The 19,847-nt window shown below is 66.5% G+C and overlaps 2 protein-coding genes across 3 annotated transcripts; one reads left to right on the forward strand and one right to left on the reverse strand.

Moving 5' to 3' along the window:
* Positions 1 to 1,015: 1,015 nt before the first annotated feature.
* CHLRE_09g394621v5 (uncharacterized protein) lies at positions 1,016 to 15,705 on the forward strand. Of its 2 annotated transcripts, none has more exons than XM_043065722.1 (26): positions 1,016 to 1,367; positions 1,458 to 1,561; positions 1,773 to 1,878; positions 2,162 to 2,304; positions 2,876 to 3,059; positions 3,466 to 3,590; positions 3,970 to 4,210; positions 4,455 to 5,374; positions 5,682 to 5,741; positions 5,948 to 6,055; positions 6,269 to 6,376; positions 6,593 to 6,799; positions 7,117 to 7,346; positions 7,634 to 7,763; positions 8,000 to 8,126; positions 8,413 to 8,489; positions 8,820 to 8,918; positions 9,144 to 9,227; positions 9,835 to 9,939; positions 10,247 to 10,372; positions 10,750 to 10,896; positions 11,217 to 11,366; positions 11,706 to 11,774; positions 12,017 to 12,319; positions 13,106 to 13,174; positions 13,421 to 15,705. In XM_043065722.1, the coding sequence occupies exons 1-26, from the start codon at positions 1,232 to 1,234 to the stop codon at positions 14,711 to 14,713; spliced, it is 5,451 nt and encodes a 1,816-aa protein (XP_042921232.1). In that variant the 5' UTR covers positions 1,016 to 1,231; the 3' UTR covers positions 14,714 to 15,705. The 2 variants fall into 2 exon arrangements, with proteins under 2 accessions (XP_042921232.1, XP_042921233.1); XM_043065723.1 differs by having other exon boundaries at positions 12,017 to 12,115.
* A 4-nt stretch (positions 15,706 to 15,709) lies between these two features.
* On the reverse strand, positions 15,710 to 19,765 carry CHLRE_09g394658v5 (uncharacterized protein). The gene is made up of 9 exons (XM_043065724.1): positions 19,188 to 19,765; positions 18,711 to 18,810; positions 18,422 to 18,493; positions 18,100 to 18,168; positions 17,581 to 17,685; positions 17,239 to 17,284; positions 17,052 to 17,107; positions 16,614 to 16,811; positions 15,710 to 16,297 (listed from the first exon to the last, which is right to left on the reverse strand). Exons 1-9 carry the CDS (start codon positions 19,376 to 19,378, stop codon positions 16,070 to 16,072), a joined length of 1,065 nt encoding a protein of 354 aa, XP_042921234.1. The 5' UTR covers positions 19,379 to 19,765; the 3' UTR covers positions 15,710 to 16,069.
* Positions 19,766 to 19,847: the final 82 nt, after the last annotated feature.

Raw genomic sequence — 19,847 nt, forward strand, 5'->3', positions numbered from 1 at the left:
CTGCGAGCAATCGCACGCCCGCGTGACGCGTGTTGCCCGGCCCCCACCAGAACTTGCACGGAATGTTAAACATGTCGACAGTACAGGTTGCCGCCAACACAAACTCGGTTTACGCAGCCCCTGGCTTTACCAAGGCGTGCAGAGGCCCTCCTTCTCCAAATGGCGTCTCATCCCAGTTGGGCGAAAGGTTTGCTGGAGTTGCACGCTGGGGCTCACTGGAATTGACGTGTTGTGTAGACAGTAGGCAGCAAGTAAAGCGTGGTAAAAGAGGAAGTTGGCTGGCGGACAGCGGAGGCTGGTATGGTGGGCGCTAGTGGCACGGTCTGTAACAGCTGCCGAGTCACTGGTGGTAGGCGCACGGCGTCGAAAGTCCGGGCTCATGCAGAGTCCGGGGGCACAAAGGCGTGCGTGCGGGCGATCCCCCGTGCGCGCTCTGGCTGCTGACGGCACGGCGGCTCCCATGGCGGCACCCTGCTGCCACACTCCAGGGGACGTGTGGTTGGTGTACCTCCTTTGCGACGTGTGCATTCATATCTGCGGCTCCATCTCCCTTGTCATACCCCTTGTTTGTGCCGTAGGCGCCCGGCACGGAAGGCCGGCCACCGTGCCCACATGGGAGGGTTCCTGTGTCTCCGACACACTGCGCCACGAAGCGCCGCATCTGTGCTCCCTCGCCAAGAGCTTCACGCATGCCACTTTTTTGCTCTCTCCTCTGTGTGTACTCCACCGCGCGGAGGGAGGGGGTGGGGCGCTGGCCAGGGGTCGCCCGCTGGCGCCAGCGCTATGGAGTCCGTCCAGGAGGCTTTGAGCATGTAAGCAAGAATTGCTTCATCTAGGCTTGTGTGGGGCCGGAAAGAACGGCAAAGAGTGCTGCAAGCGCCGCGCGCCTTAAGAACTGCAATTCTGCCTAGAAGTCCACTTGCGTGCGGTTTGTATGGCTGAGCGAGTAGGTTACATGATCGTCTGCCAATGTAAAGGATAAAATGCATGAAATGAGCTGCTAAACTGGAAACCTCATATCCGATCCATGGTTCGCCAAAATTGAAGGTGCTGAGACCAAACTCGCTACATAGATGGTTGCACTAGCAAGGTTAGGTGGTCGCACAGCTAGTAACGCCTGAGCGGAGAAGCCTCGAGGCTCGAGTTTCGTTAGGCCAGTTCTGACGTCTGCAAGCAGCGACCTTTTTGTTAGCAACGCTGAACCCGTGTGCAACAATAACGATTGGTGGACATGGCGTCCACTGGCAGTGTGGGCCTGAGCGCCAGGCGACTTTCCCCCTCGCCAAGAGTTCTGCCCACTGCGCCGCCCGGTGTTGCGCCCCAGAGGAGCAGTAAAGCAGGGCGTCGAAAGCAGGAGCAACAAGCTGGTGCGCAAGGTTGCTTGAAGCAGGGTCTGCACCGTTTTGGCGAGCGACTCCCCCTCGCGTAACTTGACCAAGTCCAAAATGCACACGCAGGCTTCGCGAAGCACAGCTCACAGCCGAGGACTGTCTGTGCCGCGCAGCAGCTTCCCTCGTATGTTCACCAGCAGGCTGCTTTTGCGCGCCCCCGGCAAACAGTGGTGAGCGGCGCACGCTCGAGCGCGCCTTTTTCATCCCTTGCCCTCACCACTGAGAGCGCCCAAACCACCGACGCCCCTGCTCCGTCCGATTGCATCGCCGTCGCCTGCGCTGCCGCCTTGCCCCCCTAACTCCCGCACGCTTCAGGCTTCTGCCCCCTGATCCCCTGCTCCCTGCTCACCCGGTCGCTTCATGCAATCGTTGCGCACGCAGGTGATGCACGCGGCGGCACCAGGGGGCGCGGGGGCGGCTGGAGCCGCGGTCCCGCCCGGCCACGTTAAAGTGCAGATTGTGGTGCCGAAGGGGCAGCTGCCTCCGGGTAAGGCCGCACGCGCCGTGGCGTGCCCACCCGCGCCAGTAACGCCCGCGGCCCGCCTCGCCCCCGCCATGCCTACATGCCGTTCCCCAGTACTGGCGGCCCATCGCGGCGGCCCTCCCCCCTTCCCTCCCCCCACACACAAACACGCTCTCACGCCACCCTCTATCCCACCACACACCACACCGTGGACATCCACACAACCATCACAACAACCACAACAACCACCATAACAACCACCATAACAACAACAATCACAATCACAACAACCACCACAACCCCACAGGCCAGCAGCTGGTGCTGGTGGGCGGCCACCCGCGGCTGGGCGAGTGGAACCCGCAGGCGGGGCCGCGGCTGTACCTGGCGCCGGCCGGCAACGCGCACCGGACAGAGGTGGTGCTGCCCACAGACACGCCCATAGCGGCCAAGGTGCGGAGAGGGGTGCGGGGAGGGGGGAGGGGGAGGGGGAGGGCCACGCGTGTGTGTTTGTGTGGGGGAGGGGGTGGAGGGGGGGCTGGGGTTTCTGGGGCTTTGGGCACGCGTGTGCGTGTGTGTGTGGGGGGGGTGGGGGTGGGGTGTCAACAGATCTGGGCAGGGGGAGGGTGAAAGGAGCGGGAGGAAGGGGGGGATAAGGCTAGTCCAGGAATCGCCAGGGAGGGGGCAGGGCGGACGGCCGGGGCACGGTGCGAGGGCCCAGGCGGCGCGGGGAGTGCAGGAGCCGGTTAGCGGCTGAGCTGCAGGCACCGGGCCGGGCGCGCATTGTGCGGTGATATGAGTGAACCCGCATGCACGCCGGCTAAACCCGCCCCTCCTCCTCCCCACATCCACCTCCTCCCCCTTCCCCTCCTCCCCAACCCTCTCAAGGAACTCAATCTGTAGCTGCATCACCGTGCCACTGATCCCAACACACATCCCCTCCCCTGCTCCTCCCCTCACCTCCCTCACCTCCCTCCCCTGCTCCTCCTCCCTCCCTCCCTCCCCCCTTCCTGCCCCCCTGCAGCTGGTGCTGATGCAGGACGGGCTGCCCATCCACTGGGAGACCGGCGGCGACCGCATGCTGCTGCTGGCGGCGCCGCCCGCCTCCTCAGCCGTGTCGTACGGCTACCTGGTCATGTGCGACTTCGAGGACACCAACCGCACACACGCCATGCTGTGGCCGCCGCCGGCGCTGCCGCGGGCCCCGGGTGCGTGTGTGTGTGTGTGTGTGTGTGGCGCCGCCGCGGTGGTGGCGCCTGGGCCTGGGGGGTCGGGGAGTTTGGGGGGGGGGGGCTGGGTTGGAGGGAGGGGCTGGGTTTGGGGGAGGGGCTGGGGGGCTGGGGAGGGTTCACGGGCGCGGATGCATTCGTACATTTGCTCTGCGGATGCATTCGCACTTGCCGACTCACACGCACGCAACGCACACGGGCGGGTCTCGTTTCCGTATCGTTGTCCAAAACACGCACACACGCACACACACACACACGCGCTCACGCTCACGCTCACACACTCACTCACACACACACACACACACACATACACACACACACGCAACGTTTTCCTTGTGCTCTTTAACACACACACACACGCTCACGCACGCACGCTCTCACGCAGGCACTACGCTGGTGCAGTGGACGCTGCGCTCCACGGGTCTGCCGCCGCCGCCGCCAGGCAGTCCGGAGCCGGTGCCGGTGCTGACGGGCTCGGCGGCGGAGCTGGGAGCCTGGGAGCCGTCGCAGGTGCGACTGGGAGCGAGGGGGGGCGGCGGGCGGGGGCGGGGGGCGGCGGCCGGGGGTTGTGCCCACTATTGCCAACCAGGAAGCCAGAGACACGGGGGGGGGGGAGTCGCGCAGCGGTCGCGCAGGGGTCGCGGGATGACGCCAGGCGGCGCTGGGGACTGGGCGCTAGGGGCTGGGGGCTGCATCCAATGGGCTGTATCGGGGAGCACTCCACGCCACACGCCACACCTCCTAGTTGCGGTTATCGTCCTCCAACCTCCACAGACCGGCCCCGCGCATCACACGCTTCCTACACACACACCCCACGCCACGCACGCAACACGCCATCCGCACACGACCAATTGCGAATCCCTTTCCTCTCGTGCCGTTCCCAACACAGGGCGTGCCGCTGCGGCGCGACCCCGGCGCCGCCGGCTGCTTCACGGCGCGCGCGGCGCTCCGCATGGACCGCCAGCCGCTCAATGCCAAGCTGGTGCTGGTGGCGGCGGGCGCGGGGGCGGCGGGCACCACGGCCGTGTGGGAGCCAGGCGCGGACCGGGTGCTGGGGCACGCCACGAACCCGGCGGCGGGACCCGACCGCATGCTGCTGTACGTCATGGACTGGGGCGTGCCCAACTCGGGTGAGCGCCGCGTGGATGTGTGTGGTCGGGTGGTGGGTTGGTGGGGGCGATAATGGGCGTGGGGAGCAGGAGAGGGGCATGGGAGAGGGGTGGTTTTCGAGGTGGAGGTGGTGGCTTGATGAGGCATGGGGCGGGTCAAGGGCGTGAGGCGGCGCGCTGCTTGAGGTAGGAAGGATGGTCGGTGACACACCCGCTCACACCCATGCTCACTGCCGTGCCGCCGGCTCCGCACCTGCGCGTGCAGGGCCCATCGAGTTGGAGCTGCCGCCTCAGGCCCAGCAGCAGCAGCCGCAGCAGCAGCAGGAGGCCGCGCCCGCCGGCTACGACACGGCCGCCGTCGCCGCCGCCCCCGGCATGCCTGGCGGCCGCTCCGTCAGCCCCACGCGCGGGCCCGCCGGCCTGCCGCCGCCGCCCGCCGTGCCGCCGCCCACGCCCGCCGCCGCCGCCGCGGCGGCGGCGCTGCAGCAGCAGAGCGACCTGGCGGCGGTGCGCAAAATGGTGGAGAAGGCGGCGCAGCGCGGCAAGCCGCTGCCTCAGGCGCAGTTCACGCCCTCCACCTTCGTGCCGCCCACCTACGCGCCCTCCGGCTCCGCCTCCGCCGGCGGCGCGCCCGATCCGTCGCTGCCGGCGCCGCAGGCGCCTCCCCAGCAGCAATCGCATCCCCAGCAGCCCCCGCAGCCACAGCAGCAGCAGCAGCAGCAGCAGCCTCAGGCGGCGGCTGCCAAGCCGGCGGACGCGATCCTGAAGGCCTTTGACAGCATGATCAGCCAGCAGTCGGGCGCCAGCGTGGACGAGCGCGAGCGCGCCGCCGAGGAGGTGGCGAGAGCCTTTGACGAGGCGCGCGAGGCGCGCCGCAGCCGCTCCAGCTCCCCCACCGCCACCGGCAGCAGCAGCAGCCGCTCCGGCTCGCCGGCAACGGGCCAGCGCTCGGCAAACGACGGCTGGCGTGCCGCCGCCGCCGCCTCCGGCGGCGGCGGCGGCGGGGGGCGCGGGCTGCCGCCGCCGCAGCCGCCGTCGCTAGACATGATGGGCGGTGTGGTGGAGGTTCTGGACAGCTTTGACCCGGATGAGGAGGAGGTGCATGTCATGTACGGCAGCGGCCGCGTGTCCAAGCACGGCTCGGGCGCAGGCGGATCGGCGTCGGATTCGGAGGGCGGCGAGACGGTGAGGAGCGGGTGATGGGGAGGGTGTGTGCGGGCGGGTGTGTGTGTGTGTGGGGGGGGATAGCCGTTCTTGGAAAACGAGGGTGGCGCGAATATACGGGGGTATGGGTATGGGGCAGGCTGCGTTGTATCAATTGTGGGTTTTGGGTGTGGTGGTTTTGGAGGGCTGGGCTGGGCTTCATGACGCCGCCTCGTTGCGTGTTCGGGGCGCAAATGTGTAGAGGCGCACGGGTCGGGTCGGGTCGGAGCGGAGGTCAACTGCAACTTGGCATTGAACTCTGCTGCATCGCTGCCCTCGGCCCGCACAGGTGACCAAAGCCAACTGGCGCGAGGCTCTGGCGGCCGCGCACGACGCGGGCAGCGACGGGGTGAGTCGGGCCGGCTCAGGGATGCGCCGGGGAGGCGGGCATGGGTCCGACTCGTGTGCCCACGGTAATCTGCAACCCCCAATAAGCCCCAACGACGTCTGGTTGCGGGAGTGGCGCGTCACATTGCTGGGTCGCTGCTGGGCTGTGTTGTTGTATCATGGTTATCTGGAAACCCAAGCTCGCGCTGTGCCGTGTGCGGCCCGCAGGAGGAGGCCGCGGTGGCTCGCTCGTCCTCGCCGGCTCGCGCAGGCGCCGGCTGGCCTCGCGCCACCTCGCCAGGCGCACGCGCCACATCGCCAGGCCGCAGCCAGCCGGTGGGTAACCGCGAGGGGCATGTGAAACCACGAGCACAAGAATGCTGTTTCTCATCACAACATGTGACGAACATAAACAGCAGCTCGCCGTTGCCAAGCCGCAGTTATCACTTTATTCACGCTGATAACGCACCCAAGCCGGTATCCTGGCGATTACAACAATCACCGCGCCGAACACGCACATACTTATCTGCTGCTGCCCGCGCCCTGCAGGTGGCCGCCGCGCTGGCCGCCGAGCACGCGCGCATGGCCGACCTGGAGCGGCAGCACATGGAGGCCATGGAGGCGGCGCGGCAGGCGGCACAGGACGCACAGCGCCAGGTGCGGCGGCGGCCTTGGCGCGCGCATGAGCGGGCAACAAGCACAGCACGCGTCTGTGCGTATTTGTATTTGCCATCGCGCATCCACGCCCTGACCAGGCTAGCTCTCACCCAACCAACACCCACGCGCCACGCCGCGCCACTACCGCCGCCTCCGCCTCCGCCATCGCATGAAGCACGACCCACCATGATTTTCGCACCCATCGCAAACACACAGGTGGAGTCTCAGCTGGCGGCTCGCGCCGCGCTGGAGGCGGAGCGTGTGGCCGAGTATGAGTCGGCCATGGCGGCGCTGAAGGCGCAGGTGGAGGCGGCGCAGGCGGAGGCGGCGGCCAACCGGCTGGCGCTGGAGACCATGGGGCAGCAGCTGGAGGCCAGCCGCGGCCGGGAGCAGGACCTCAGCGGGGAGCTGGGGCTCATGCAGGTGGGGGAGGGGTGGGGGAGGGGGAGCGTGTGCGTGTGGTTGGGTGTGGGTTTGGGTGTGTGGGTGGGTGGGTGGGGGGGTGGGGGGGTATGTGTGTGTGTGTGTGTGTGTGTTTGGGTGTGTGTTTAAAAACGAAACGAAATCAAGCCAAGCGTGTGTGGGTGGGTGTGGGTGGATGGGTTGGAGGGGCGTTGGGTGTGTGTTTTGGGGCCGTTTCTTTTTTGTCGTTGCGCCTTGAGAGCACCAACCCTCCCCACAACCCTGAACCCCACCAACCCCACCGACCCCAACCCTCCGCCGCCCACACCGCGCCGCAGTCCCGCCTGGCGGAGGCCGCGCGCAGCCACAACTCCAACAGCGACGCCGTGAACGCGCTGGAGAGCGCGCTGCAGGCGGCGCGGTCGCAGTACCAGGGGGCGCTGGCGGAGATGCAGCGCGCGGACGCTGCTGGCAGCTACTCGCTGCGGCTGCTGGAGCGGCTGGAGGCGGCGTACACGGGGGCGGTGGACCAGTATGAAGACCTGGAGAAGGAGCTCGTCGCCGCAAAGTGGGTGGGGGATTACATTCATGACTAGTTAAGGGGGAGAGGATTGAGGTCGTGTGTGTGTGTGTGCTGAGGGAGAGGGAGCAGGAGGGGTCAGGGCTGGAGAGGGAGCAGGAGGTACGGGAGGACCGGATGGGACGGGCTGACAACCTGCAACCTAGAAGCCTAGGTAAATTGGTCCGACGTGGCTACCGCGGCCCCTCTCATTGCCTGGGAACCCTTCTTACACACACACACACCCGTATGTTTCAACGCGTGTTGCTTTTCCTTGTGCTGTTGAACACTCACAGGAACGCGCAGGCCCAGAGCGAGTCCATGCTGGCAGCCATGGAGGCGCAGGTGGCGACCAGCATGAAGCTGGCGGGCAGTGTGCAGGTGTACGAGAAGCAGGTGGCGGTGCTGCAGGAGCAGCTGCAGATGGTGAGCAGCGCGGGGGAGGGGGCGAGGGGGAGGGGAAGGGGTGTGGGGGCGGGGGGTGGCCGTGCATGCAAGGCGGAGGGTGTAGGCGAGGTGGGCATGGGGGAGGGCGGGTGGCGAGGCAGGTAGGGCCGGGCGGGAGGCGGGTCTGTAACACACCTCGGGCGCCGCTCCTTCTCACTCGCACTCGCGCCCCCCACTCACTCTGCCACCCTCGCCCCCCCCCCCCCCCCTTGCAGTCTGCCGAGGCGCACGAGGCGGAGCTGGGCGCGCTGCAGGGGCAGCTGGCCAGTGTGGAGGCACGTGCCAGCCAGACGGAGGACCTGTACGAGAGCATGCTCAAGGAGATGAAGAGCGCGCTGGACGGTGGGTGGCGCATGGCGGCAGCAGGGAGAGGGAGGGAGGGAGCGAGGGAGGGGCTCCAACCCCTCCAACCCCTTCGTGTGAAACCCTCCCTCGTCCTCGGCATTGTGAATACCTTCCGCTGCCCCTCTCGCCCGTCGGCCCCCCGCTCTCCTGGCCCCCAAGACTGCCTCTACATCTGATCATGAATGTAACCCCCAAAGTTTGATCTGCTGCAACACCCTGTCTCGACGCAGTGAATCATGCATGGAACCCTCCCACACCCCCACATACACACCCACGCCCACAGACGCCCTGGCCCGGGAGCAGGTGCTGCACCGCGAGCTGAGCTCCATGCAGTCGCGAGCCGAGGAGTTCCAGCGCCAGGTGGGGAGGCGGGTGGGGCCCATGCAGGGCGGGGCGGGAGAGGGGAGGTCGCAAGGGAACCTGCCGGGGGGCGGAGTGGGGGGGGGGTTGCAGCATGTGGAGGAGGCGCACCCGCACCCGCACAAGTTGTTGAGGACCCATTGGGAGTGGGCAGGCCGCGAGGAGTGCGTGTTCGCTGCGGCATCAGGCCACGGGTTCGCGATGCGGATGTTGGGAGTCATACCTCCACCGCCCGCTACGCCCTCTCTCTTTCCGGTCACCCCCTGCCATGATCTAAACGCTTGTCCCTGGACGGCTACCCGCCCCCCCCCGCCCCCGCGGTACTCGCAGGTTGAGAAGGCAGCAGCGGGCATGGGCGAGAGCACGCGGCAGGAGGAGGCCCTGCGCAAGGAGGTGGCCCGGCTGCGGCGTGTCATTGAGCAGTACAAGGTGGGCGGGGGGGGGGGCGGGGCTGGCTGGCGTTGTGACCGCAACCAACCAACCAGGGCAGGGTGCTTAATTTGTAGGCAGTCACATGAGCGGGCGGGCTAACCGGGCTCTTGACATGATCCGGCACCGCTTGCCCTGTTGCCTGGCCCTCGAGTATGGCGCTGCGCCCGCTCCACTGTCGCTGCCTTAGCCGCCGCTGCCTCTGCCTCTGCCGCCGCCCTGCAGGAGTACCTGGAGGAGCACGACGGCGAGCTGGGCCGCAGCCTGGAGCGCGAGGAGGCGCTGGATGCGCAGCTCAGCAGCCTGCAGGTGTGTGTGTGTGTGTATGGGGGGGCGTGTGTGTGTGTGGAGGTCCTAAATACCAGCCCAAACTAAATCAATGGGGGGGGGCATGTGCCCGAGCGCAATGAATCAGTCCCAGGGGGAGGTTGGGGGAGGGGAGGAAGTGGAGGGCCAGGGAGAGCCAGGGAGGGGAGAGAGGCGATATGCCCCAACCCTGTGACCACGTTCTGGTGCCATCGGAAAAGATTGCAGACCAAGTCGTCACCGAATGAGCGTTGCTCAGTCAAAGAGGGGGGGTTATGTGCTCAAGCGCAATGAATCCGCCCCAGGTGGAGCGAGTGGAAGGGAGGGAGAGGAAGGGGGGGCCAAGGAGGGTCAGGGGGGGCCAAGGAGGGTCAGGGGGGGCCAAGGAGGGTCAGGGAGGGTCAGGGGGGTCAGGGAGGGTCAGGGAGGGTCAGGGAGGGAGGCGAGACGATACCCCGGCCCGGTGAGAAACGGGCGGGGGCAAGCGGCCGACGAGTAGAAGGTTCCGGTGTTGGCGCGCAGAGGCTTGCTCCGTCCTGTTGTGCACTCTCACTATAATATATCGCTTCCTGCCGCCCCCTGCCGCTCGCTTGTGGTGGTGCGCGCACAGGCGGTGGTGTCGCAGCAGGAGTCGCAGCTGCGCGGTGCGCTGGAGCGGCAGCAGGCGCTCAGCGCGGAGCTGGAGGAGCAGCGCCGCACCGCCGACGAGTACCAGGTGTGCGCGTGTGTCTGTAGCAGCGTGTGTAGCAGTATGTGTGTAAAGCAGTGTGTGTGTAGCAGTGTGTGCAGCAGTGTGGGTAGTCATGTGTGTGTATGTGTTCCGAGGTTTTGCCCGGGCGTGCTCGGGCTGGTGTGTGGTATGCTAACGGCCTGCAGTATGTTCCTGTGAATGCAACCCCCCCCCCTACCGATTGCTGTTCCCCCAAGATTGCCTTCCGTCCACCACTTTCTTAGCTCATCATAAACGTAGTAACCTCCCCTCCGCTGCACCCCAACTCGAACTCCGACCCGCACCTGCGCAGGCCAAGCTGGAGGAGCAGCAGCGGGAGCTGGCCGAGGCGGCGGCCAAGCAGGCGGCCATGAACGAGCGGGCCGACTCCATGACGCGCGAGATGGGCCGGCTGCAGGAGCTGACGGAGAGCTACAAGGTGGGGCAGCGAAATGGGGAGGCTAGAAGGAGTGTGGGGAGAGGGCGAGATGGGGGTAAGCGAGGGTGTGGTGCTGGGTGTGGGGGTGTGGGGGCAGGCCAAGTGGGACGACGTGGTCGAGGACAGCCAGGTGCCTGTCTCGCGCGCCTGGAAGTCCCGTCGTCGTCCAAAGCGTCTTGTCACGCGTGCGTCGGCAACCCGAGCGGCGTCGGCAATGCGGATGCAGCCGCTTGCTGATGTCGTCGCAGGAGTCTCAGGGGGTGTGCAGGTTAAAGGCTGAGCCGAAGGCCCCATGCCTGCAGCCTCCTGTGCACCAGCACCGCCTCCACCGCCCTCCAACCCCATGTGTGTGTGTGTACGCCCCCGCCCTCCTGCAGGCCAAGCTGGAGGCCAGCCAGAGCGAGGTGGAGGCGGCGGCGGCGCGCGAGAAGGCGGCGGTGGCGGCGGCGCGCGCGGCGGGCGAGCGCGAGGGCGACCTGCTGGGGCGTGTGGAGAAGCTTCAAGCCAACATCGCCAGCTACAAGGTACGGCAGAAGCCCTGGGGAAGCCCGTGGGAAGCCCTGGGGAGCACGTTGGGAGCACGTTGGGAGCCACTTGAGAAGCTCTTGGGAGCTCCTGGGAAGCCTTGGGAGCTCCTTGGGAGCCCCTTGGGAGCCGCTTGGGAGCAGGCGGAGGAGCCTGTGTGGAGGGGGCCATGTGCCCGAGCCCAACGAATCGGTCCCAGCCTTACCCCCTTGTGGTCGTCGGCGCTTCAAGGTGCTTGTTACTGATTGTCTCCGTCTTACCATACTGACAGCTGCACCCTCCCTCCCTCCCTTGCCATCCCTTCTCCTCACTGCCGCAGTCCAAGCTGCAGGAGCAGGAGCGCAGCCTGAGCACGGCGGCGCAGCGCGAGAGCAGTCTGCAGGCGGCGCTGGCGGAGCAGGAGGTGGAGCGCGTGGCGCTGGCGGAGCAGCTGCACGACGCCGTGGAGACCATCACCAGCCAGAAGCAGGTGGAGCGGGTGCGGCGACCAGGCACCGGGCTGGGCGGGCGTGATGGTCCTGTGCGCTTGTGTGGGGCTGTGAGGCTGTGTGTGTGGATGGGTGGCTGAGTGGCTGGGTGGGCGGGGCCGTCGGTGTGTGGTTGGGTGGGGCTGTGTGTGTGTGGGTGTGTGGTGTGCTGTATAGGCCTCAGCTGCCAGGTGGGTACAAACGGGCGCTCCGTAGCTTGCGTGTGCCTCGTGCTGGAGGTCGTGAAGGTGCTGGAGGTGCTGGGGGTCCGTGGGACTGTACCCTGAGCGTCAGCCCGGCCGCGGACGTTCACCGGTGAGCCCCTGCCCCCGCGCGTGCAGGTGCTGGAGAACGCCACCGCGGCGCAGGAGGAGGTGCTGGTCATGGCGCAGCAGGTGCAGACGCTGCAGGTGCGTGACCGCATGCGTGGCTGCACGCTTGTGTGTCAGGAAGCCGGTGACGCTCTGCTCTGTCTGTGATCCAATCCAACCTGCTCCTCTTACGCAGTTCCTGGCCCGGCATCCTGCCGCACCTAAACACCCCTCACCTCACGACCATCACCACCACCACCGCCGCCACCACCGGTCCCTCGTGCCACGCCGCATCGCCTCCGCCCCCGACACCGCCCCCGCAACCTCCCCCCCACCCGCAGGTGGAGCTGAGCGCCGAGCGCAACCGGCACACGGAGGAGATGCAGCAGGTGCAGATGGCGCTGGACGAGGCCACCACCGCCAACAAGGAGCGGCTTCAGGTGATTGGCGGCTCCGGCGGCGGCCTCCCGGGCAGCACCAGTGCCAGTGCCAGTGGCAGTGCCAGTGGCAGCACCAGTGCCAGTGGCACGACGGCGGCGCTGCAGCCGTCAGCCTCCGCCGGCAGCAGCGCGAAGGCGGACAGCGATGAGCTATTCGCGGCTGATGACGCGATGGCGAGCGGTGGAGAAATCGACTACGATCAGGCACGGACCCCGGACCTCCGCGTTGTGTTGTTGTCGCGTGCGCTCGTCGTACCGCCCATGCCCGTTGCTGAGGCGCCTCCCGGGGGCTGTCGTGACCGACGCGAGGACCCGCGCCGCCGCCGCTGTGGCCAAACTCTAGAGCTTGCGAGGCCCAGCGCGTGGCGCGGCGGTGTCGAGAGTTGTGCCGTTAGCCGGCGGCGTGGTGCGGGCGTTGGTGGTGGTGTGCGAGGCGCCGTCGGTCGCTGGGCCTGCGGGGGGCACTCGGCGCATGGCGGGGGGATGGCGGGGTGCGCACGCACACACACATACATACACGCGGACGGGGCCGGGCACGCACGCATGCATGCATCTATGCACAGGGGCTGGGCTTGAGCACCGCAACGGCATCCGCGCACGGCACCCTCACGCCCGTCTTCAGGCCGTGGGCAGCACGCTAGGCCACTGCCGCACATGCATGCCACATACATGCGCCATGCAGCAAAACCCAGCTCCCGCCCAGCGGCAGTGCGCGGGACAGCGCCCGCCGCGCCATGCGGCAGCACCCGTCTCCGCACAGCACAGCACCACCCAGCACCATGCCGCCGCGCAGCGCCGCACACGCAGTCACGCCAGGCCGGGGCAGCCCCACCCCCCGGTGCGGACTCGCGTCGTGCGGGCACCCGCTGCCGACGCTGCTCCCGCCGCAGCTCCAGCTTTCCGCCTGGCACCTGCAAGTCCAAGCGTTGGGTTTCGCCTGCTGCCAACAGTCTCGTCGCTCTCTTGTCGTGTTGCTTCCCCGCTCCACAGGCTGAGTTCGAGATGCAGAAGGCGGTGCTGAAGGCTGAGTATGAGGTCAAGGTGACCGCGCTCAAGGAGGTGAGCTTGGAGGGTGAAGTACACGTGTGTGTGTGTGTGTGTGTGTGTGTGTGTGTGTGTGTGTGTGTGTGTGTGTGTGTGAGTGTGTGTGTGAGTGTTTGCAGCACACGTGGAGGTGGAGGCCGTGGCAGCCCGCAAGCCAGCTAGCACGGGAGCAGAGGGCTTTTGCGTTCCTTAATTGCGCTGCTCCGGCTTGACACGCCTTTCCGCCCCGTGCCGCCCCTCTGTGTGGCCCGTGTATCGCAGGCGCTGGCAGTGGTCAAGAATGCCCTCGCCCCGGGTGCAGTCAAGAGGCCCACCGCCGCCGCCCCAATGCCGCCCGCCCGGGCGGCTGCGCCCGCACCCGCGCCGCCCGCTGCGGCCAGGCCGGCCCCGCCTCAGGCGGAGCGCCGCGAGCAGCCGCCCATCCCGGCGCCGCAGCCGCCGCAGCCTCAGGCCCAGCCCCAGGCACAGGTGCAGCCGAAGGCTGAGAAGCCACAGGAGAAGCCCGCCGCTGCGGCTCCGCCCCCGGCTCCGGCTCCGGCCCCAGCCAAGACCAAGCCGGACTGGCGCGAGCAGGCGCAGGCGCCCGTCCAGGCCGCCGCCGCTGCCCCGGTCCAGGCCGCGGCAAAGCCAGCAGAGGCCGCGGCCGCGCCCGCGACGGCTTCAACCAAGCCCGAGGCCCCCAAGCCCGCACCCGCCGCCTCCTCCTCTGCCCCCAGCAGCACCACAAGCGGCGCCGACAGCCGCTCGCCCTCGCCGCGCACCCTCGCCTGGCGCGAGGCGGCGGAGGCGCAGGAGCGCGAGCAGGAGTCCAAGCGCGTGCAGGAGGAGCAGGCGCGCATCGCCGCGGTGGCGGAGGAGGCCCGGCGCGCGGAGGACGAGTTCCGCAAGAAGCACGCCGACGACGTGCCGGCCGGCGGCCGCGGCAAGACGCTACGCGAGATCATCAACATGACCGCCACGGAGCGCGCGGCGGTGGTGCAGGAGACGGAGTCGCTGCCGCGCGCCGCCTCGCCGGCGCGCAACGCCAGCGAGAACGCACGTATGCGCGGCTGGCCGGTGCGCATCGCGGACATGTGCCCCGAGGACAAGGAGCAGCAGGAGCAGGGCGAGGGCGGCGCCAAGGCGGAGCGGGAGAGCGAGCGGGGGCAGGCGGCGGGCTCCGGCAAGCGGTCGGAGAGCTCGGAGCGAAGCGAGAGGTCGGAGAGCTCGCGCGCCTCGCCGAGCAAGGGCAAGGGCAACCGCTGGGCCAACCTAGCTAATGGCGAGTCCGCTGGCGCCGCCGCGTCAGCCGCCTCGTCCTCCTCCTCGGCGGCTGCGGCTGCTGAGAAGCCCCAGGAGCGGCAGCGGGGCAGCGGCAGCAACACCAGCAGCAGCAACGGCGCCAGCAGCAATGGCGCTAGCAGCAGCCGCAACGGGACGCACGCCGCTGGCGAGGACGTGAGGGAGGTCGGCAAGGACGATGCCGCGGAGGCGGGCCGCAGCGCTAGCGGCCGCCGCAACGCCAGTCCCGTGCGCCGCACCGCTATCCCGGCCAACTGGCGTGACGCACTGTAAGATCTGGGGGGCAGCCAGGAACCCGCAGGCGGGGTAAGGGGCGTGTCAATGCTGGAGAGGGTTGTGCAGGGGCGGGTGAGAGTACTGCATGGTTGTGGTCGTGTGTCTTGCGGGTGGAGCGCTGCTCGCACGCTCCCGGTGGGGAGTGTGCGGGCGCGCTCCGAATGAGCGGTGCCGCGTGCCTTGGCAGTTGTGAGCTGAGTTATTGAGGGCAGTGGAGGCGTCGGCGATGCCGGCAGCTGCGTCAGTGATGTATCGGAGAGGAGTGAGTACGGTAAAGAGCGGGCATTGTGCGGGGTGAGGTGCCGCGTGTGTTTCCATCAAGCGCGTGCAAGGGCCGCACGCACACACAGAACCACGCGGGCACCGCATACCGTGCTGGGCTAGCGCTCGGAGCTGCATGTTCGAATCGGAATAAGAGAGTATTAAATGCCCGGGGCTTGGTTGGTGTCAGCTGCCCTCCCCTCGCGTTGCTGAACTTGTTGGCACACAATGTGCGGGAGTCTCACAGCGAAAGAGCCATGGTCTTGCCCTACGATTACGGTACGGTACACTCGCGTTTGTGTTGCTGGAGTGTGTTGGAGTTAGAGCACTGCAGCTGAGAGGGATAGGAGAGCAGTACGGTGGCAGCGCAGGGATTATATTATGTGCTTGTTTGGTTTGGCCGCGCACACACACACACCAGGCGCGCCAGCTTGCTGGGCCGGCAGATCTGCACGCGTCGCCTGGGACGCCCATGATTGACTTGCACCTCGGACCCAGGCCGGAATGCACACGGGCAGTGGAGGCGTTGCATGCCCTTGCACGCTCGCAGTGAGTACACGGTTTCAAAGTTGGTTGACCCCAGAGAGTCGGACCTGACGTCGGTTTATTTAGCTCAGGCTGTGGCAGGGTGTTTGGGCCCAGGGAGGTTACGGCCCAGAGTTTTGGCCTAGGACCTTACCGGAAGTGGCCCTGGACGCCGGCAGACACTTTTAAAGAAATGTGAACTCCCTTGTTGCTTGTTCCGCGCCGCACCATCAACGCCAGTAATCTTGCGGCCTTGACAACACTCCTCCCTGCCATCCTGCATGCGTCATGCCTGCCATCCTGCGTTCTGAATAAAAGCCCACCCCCCGACCCAGCAACCGGGCCACGAACACTCGCGCCCCTGCCGGTGACCGCCTGAAGCACGGCAGCTCTCCCAGCCAGTCACACTCAACACACTCCAATGACGCCATCCACCTGCCAGCAACGTCCCTAGGCTAGCAGGGCAGCAACTCCAGCTCCACCCCTTCCTCCGCTCCACTCCGTTCGGCTTAGCTTGGAGCTTTGGGCTGGCATCTACAATCCCCATCCTCTCCTCCATCCATCCCGCTACTCGTCCCACAGCTCGGCGGTGCTCCGGTACGGCCCGCGCGCGTCCACCCAGAACGAGCCGTCCACCATGCGGCGCTGCACCGGCAGCGCGTCCAGCCGCGCCACCTGCTCCGGCGCCAGCTGCCAGCCACCCACCAGCACCTCCAGGTTGGCGGCGATGCGCTGCGGGTTGACGGACTTGGGCAGCACGCTGGTGCCGCGCTGCACAGCCCAGCGGATGAGCACCTGGCGCCGCGGGGTGGGGGAGGGCGGGTTACCGGTTTGTGGGGCGGGGGCAGCGGCTGTGCAAGCGCGGGTGCAAGACCAAGTACACATCAGTGTTCTTGGTCATGTGGCAGCTGCAGTAGTGCAGCAGCAGTGCAAGCGCGGGTGCAAGACCAAGTACACATCAGCTGCAAAACACACTCACGATCTGCACACCAGCACGGCAACCAACCATCAAAGCAAACCACCGGAACAGCACACCAGCCGCATACTCGCACGCACGCATCCCCCCTTACCACACACACACGCGCGCGTGGGTCTTGCCCGCTTGCCGCACCTGCGCGGGCGACTTGCCCAGCTCCGCCGCCACGGCCGCCACGGTCTCGTCCTTGAGGGGCGACGGCACGTCCGCGGCGCGCCCAATGACTGCGGCGCTGTCGGGCGAGCCCAGCGGCGAGTAGGCGGTGAGGTGGACGCCGCGGGCCGCGCACCAGGACCGCAGCTCCTCGTTGCGCCAGTAGGGGTGCGCCTCAACCTTGAGGGGGGAGGGCAGACGTTCAGGGGGGGGAAGGGGTTGTGGATATCAGGCCAAACTGAATCGAACCCCATGCAAAAGAGCGGGTAGGAGAGCGCGGCCTATGAGGGGTGGCAGACGGGGCGGGGGCGGGAGGGATGCGCGGCGAGGATGGCTGCATTATGCAGGTGTGAAAGGAGACCGCCCGCGCTCACACGCCCATGCATGTACTGGTGCACGTGCGCATGCTGCCACGCACACCTGGTTGACGGCGGGCTGGATGCGGGCGCGGGCCATCAGCGCCTCAAGCTTCTTGGCTGCGGCGCGAGGATCGTGTAGGAATCCTTTATCAGTCATGACTTGTATGGAGTGGATTACAACTCTTACAAGATATCCTCAACTACCGCGCCCAGCAAAAACAGCAAGCAATGCTCTCATGCGCGCCAACCTGAGAAGTTTGAGACGCCGATCGTGCGGACCAGTCCCTTGTCCACCTGCAAACCCGCAGAGGAAGGCAAAAAGAGGTGACACATGGCACGTGAGTGCGGCATCAACAGGCAGGCAGCAAGTCCCTACCCAGCCGCTGCCACGACGACGTCTGACAGCCATCTCCATCACCCAGCCCCTGGCCCCGCCGGTCCCATCTGTCCCCGAACCCCACGACCCCCGCCCTCGCTGCCCCTGCCCCCGCCCCCGCCTCCACTGCCCCCGCCTCCTCTGCCCCCCCCCCACGGCCCCCGCCCCCTGCTGCCCCCCCACGGCCCCCGCCCCGTGCTGCCCCCCACCCCACCAGCTGCTCCATGGCCGCCCACGTGTCAGCCAGCGGCGGCTGCACCTCGGGCCCCGGGGTGCCGGTGACGGGCCAGTGCATGAGGTACAGGTCCAGATAGGACACCTGGGGCACACACCGATGGGGGCAGTGGAGCTTGTGAGGGGGGGGGGTATTTATCCTTATCCCGAAGGGGTGTAAGACGCCCGAGTCCAACAAAATAGGTCGCCATTGTCAAGGAATCGTCGCTCGGGGACCGGGGGGGGCGGGGAACGCGCAGGCAGGACTGCGCAGTGTCATCTGCCGTACACGCACGGCAGTAGCGGGGACCGCTCAAGCGGAGGTGCGGCTTCAAACACTTTCCCCGCTCAGCCCTCCCCGCCGGACCCCTCGCCGCCTCAGCAGCCCTCTTGTTTGCCTTGTATTCTTAGTCTTCGTCCCCATAGGATTGGTGCAGGAACAAACCTCCCTTGACATAGTTAAAAGCAAACCCCCCGCAGTCCCGCCGCCGCCGTCTCACCCCCGCCGCCGCCCCCTCACCCGCAGGTCCTCCATGCTCTTGCGGCAGGCCGCCTCGACACGGGCCGGGTCGTGGTCCGTGTTCCACAGCTGTACAGCAGCAGCAGCGGCGTCGGCGGCGTCGGCACAGCAGCGGTGGGAGCAGCAAAGCGTCGGTTGAGAACTTCGGGCCACTGCCTTAGGGGTCGTGTGTCAGGCACATACAGCATGCGGGCAGAACAAGATGGAGCACTCCCTTGCCGCCGCCCAGCACCCACAGCACCCCAAGATCCCTGCGCCAGTACCTTTAACCTAAGTGAAAGGATGTGCACGGCACCATACACGATAATCAGGTGCTTCACACCTTTGACGTGATGAACACCTCCTCTCGCTTCACGACGCCCTCCGCCAGCACCGCCGCCAGCGCCTCGCCCACCTGCACACGCGCACCCGCACACGTGCGCGCGGCGAGCACGGCGAGCTTCAGCGCAAGCCCAGGTGGCGCGGGGTGGGGAAGGTGCTGACGTGTCGGCATTTGTGTTGAGGGCTAATGTGCACAATGTGCACAATGTGTCATAGAACCCATGCACCAACACGGAGAGGTGTGTAGTGCACCAACACGCAGCGAGGTGTAGGAAGCTGTGAGGACCCACCTCGTGCTCATTCTGGTAGATGCGCGCGCAGTCGATGTGGCGGTATCCGGCACGCAGCGCCGTGGCCACCGCCGCGCCCACCTCGCCCTTGGCGCTCTTCCTGCGGATGTACGGGTAATGTGATGTCATGCGGGTGGTTTGGTATGGTGATGCAACGCACACATATATACACACACATACACACACACACACACACACACACACACACACACACACACACACACACACACACACACACACACACACACACACACACACACACACACACACACACACACACACACACACACACACACACACACACACACACACACACTCTATACACACCATGCGAACACGGCGTGAAACGAGCGCAGATGCTGTGTGACGTGTTTAGCAGCCATCGGGCGCGACTGGGTATGACGTTGCCCGGTGCGTGTGACGTTGCGCGTGCGGCGTCGCCTACATTCTCCCTGCGTTTCGCCCAGGCCCACGCACCAGGTGCCAAGCCCCACGAGTGGGATGGTGTAGCCGCTGAGCAGCTTTGCGGTGGGTTGCGGTGCCACGATGCGGTAGCCCGCATCGCTCGCAACACCCTGCGCCCGCTCCAGTTCGCTCAGCTGACGCTTTTGCTCCTCATTCAGTTCAGTGACGTTGCTAAAGTCGTGAATCGGCACAGTGTTGGCCATTTCGTAAGGGCACTCTAACGATTACCTGTGCAAGTGGGCTCGAGGCGAGCGAGCGAGAGAAATAGCGCGAGCGAACGCTTGAAACGCTGGATAGTGTATGTAACTTGGTGTGCAGCTCGCATTTTCCATGCATACAGCGAGCCCCGGGCGCAAGCGCACGAGTTCTAGGGACGACCGACATTGCGGTATTCGCGGATTGGCTGATTTTCTCGCAGGCAAACTTAATACTTTGACAGACAGCTTTAATCCACAACAGGAAAGATAGGAACGATGTCTATGTCATTCGACCAACCATCTGTCCCTCGCCGACAGACGCGACAGAATGATGTGTAAAGCGTTGCATCATGCTATTCTTGCATGTGGTAAAGCTTCATACGTCAAATCCACGTCAAACTCAAGCCGCGGCGAAACCTCTTTGTTTTCTGCTGCTGTCCACGCTGAAATTAGCTCGAGTACAGCTACAGTATAC

Source organism: Chlamydomonas reinhardtii, chromosome 9, assembly GCF_000002595.2.
Source record: "Chlamydomonas reinhardtii strain CC-503 cw92 mt+ chromosome 9, whole genome shotgun sequence".
Lineage (NCBI taxonomy): Eukaryota > Viridiplantae > Chlorophyta > Chlorophyceae > Chlamydomonadales > Chlamydomonadaceae > Chlamydomonas > Chlamydomonas reinhardtii.

Excerpts from the sequence above, each read along its gene's own strand:
- CHLRE_09g394621v5 (XM_043065722.1), top strand. The coding sequence starts at position 1,232 with ATGGCGTCCACTGGCAGTGTGGGCCTGAGCGCCAGGCGACTTTCCCCC. Across the intron at positions 3,060-3,465 it reads GGCGCTGCCGCGGGCCCCGG|GCACTACGCTGGTGCAGTGG; the intron begins GTGCGTGTGTGT and ends GCTCTCACGCAG. Across the intron at positions 11,775-12,016 it reads AGCAGGTGCAGACGCTGCAG|GTGGAGCTGAGCGCCGAGCG; the intron begins GTGCGTGACCGC and ends CCCCACCCGCAG.
- CHLRE_09g394658v5 (XM_043065724.1), bottom strand. The coding sequence starts at position 19,378 with ATGGCCAACACTGTGCCGATTCACGACTTTAGCAACGTCACTGAACTG. Across the intron at positions 17,686-18,099 it reads AGAGCATGGAGGACCTGCGG|GTGTCCTATCTGGACCTGTA; the intron begins GTGAGGGGGCGG and ends TGTGTGCCCCAG. Across the intron at positions 16,812-17,051 it reads TCCAGCCCGCCGTCAACCAG|GTTGAGGCGCACCCCTACTG; the intron begins GTGTGCGTGGCA and ends TCCCCCCTCAAG.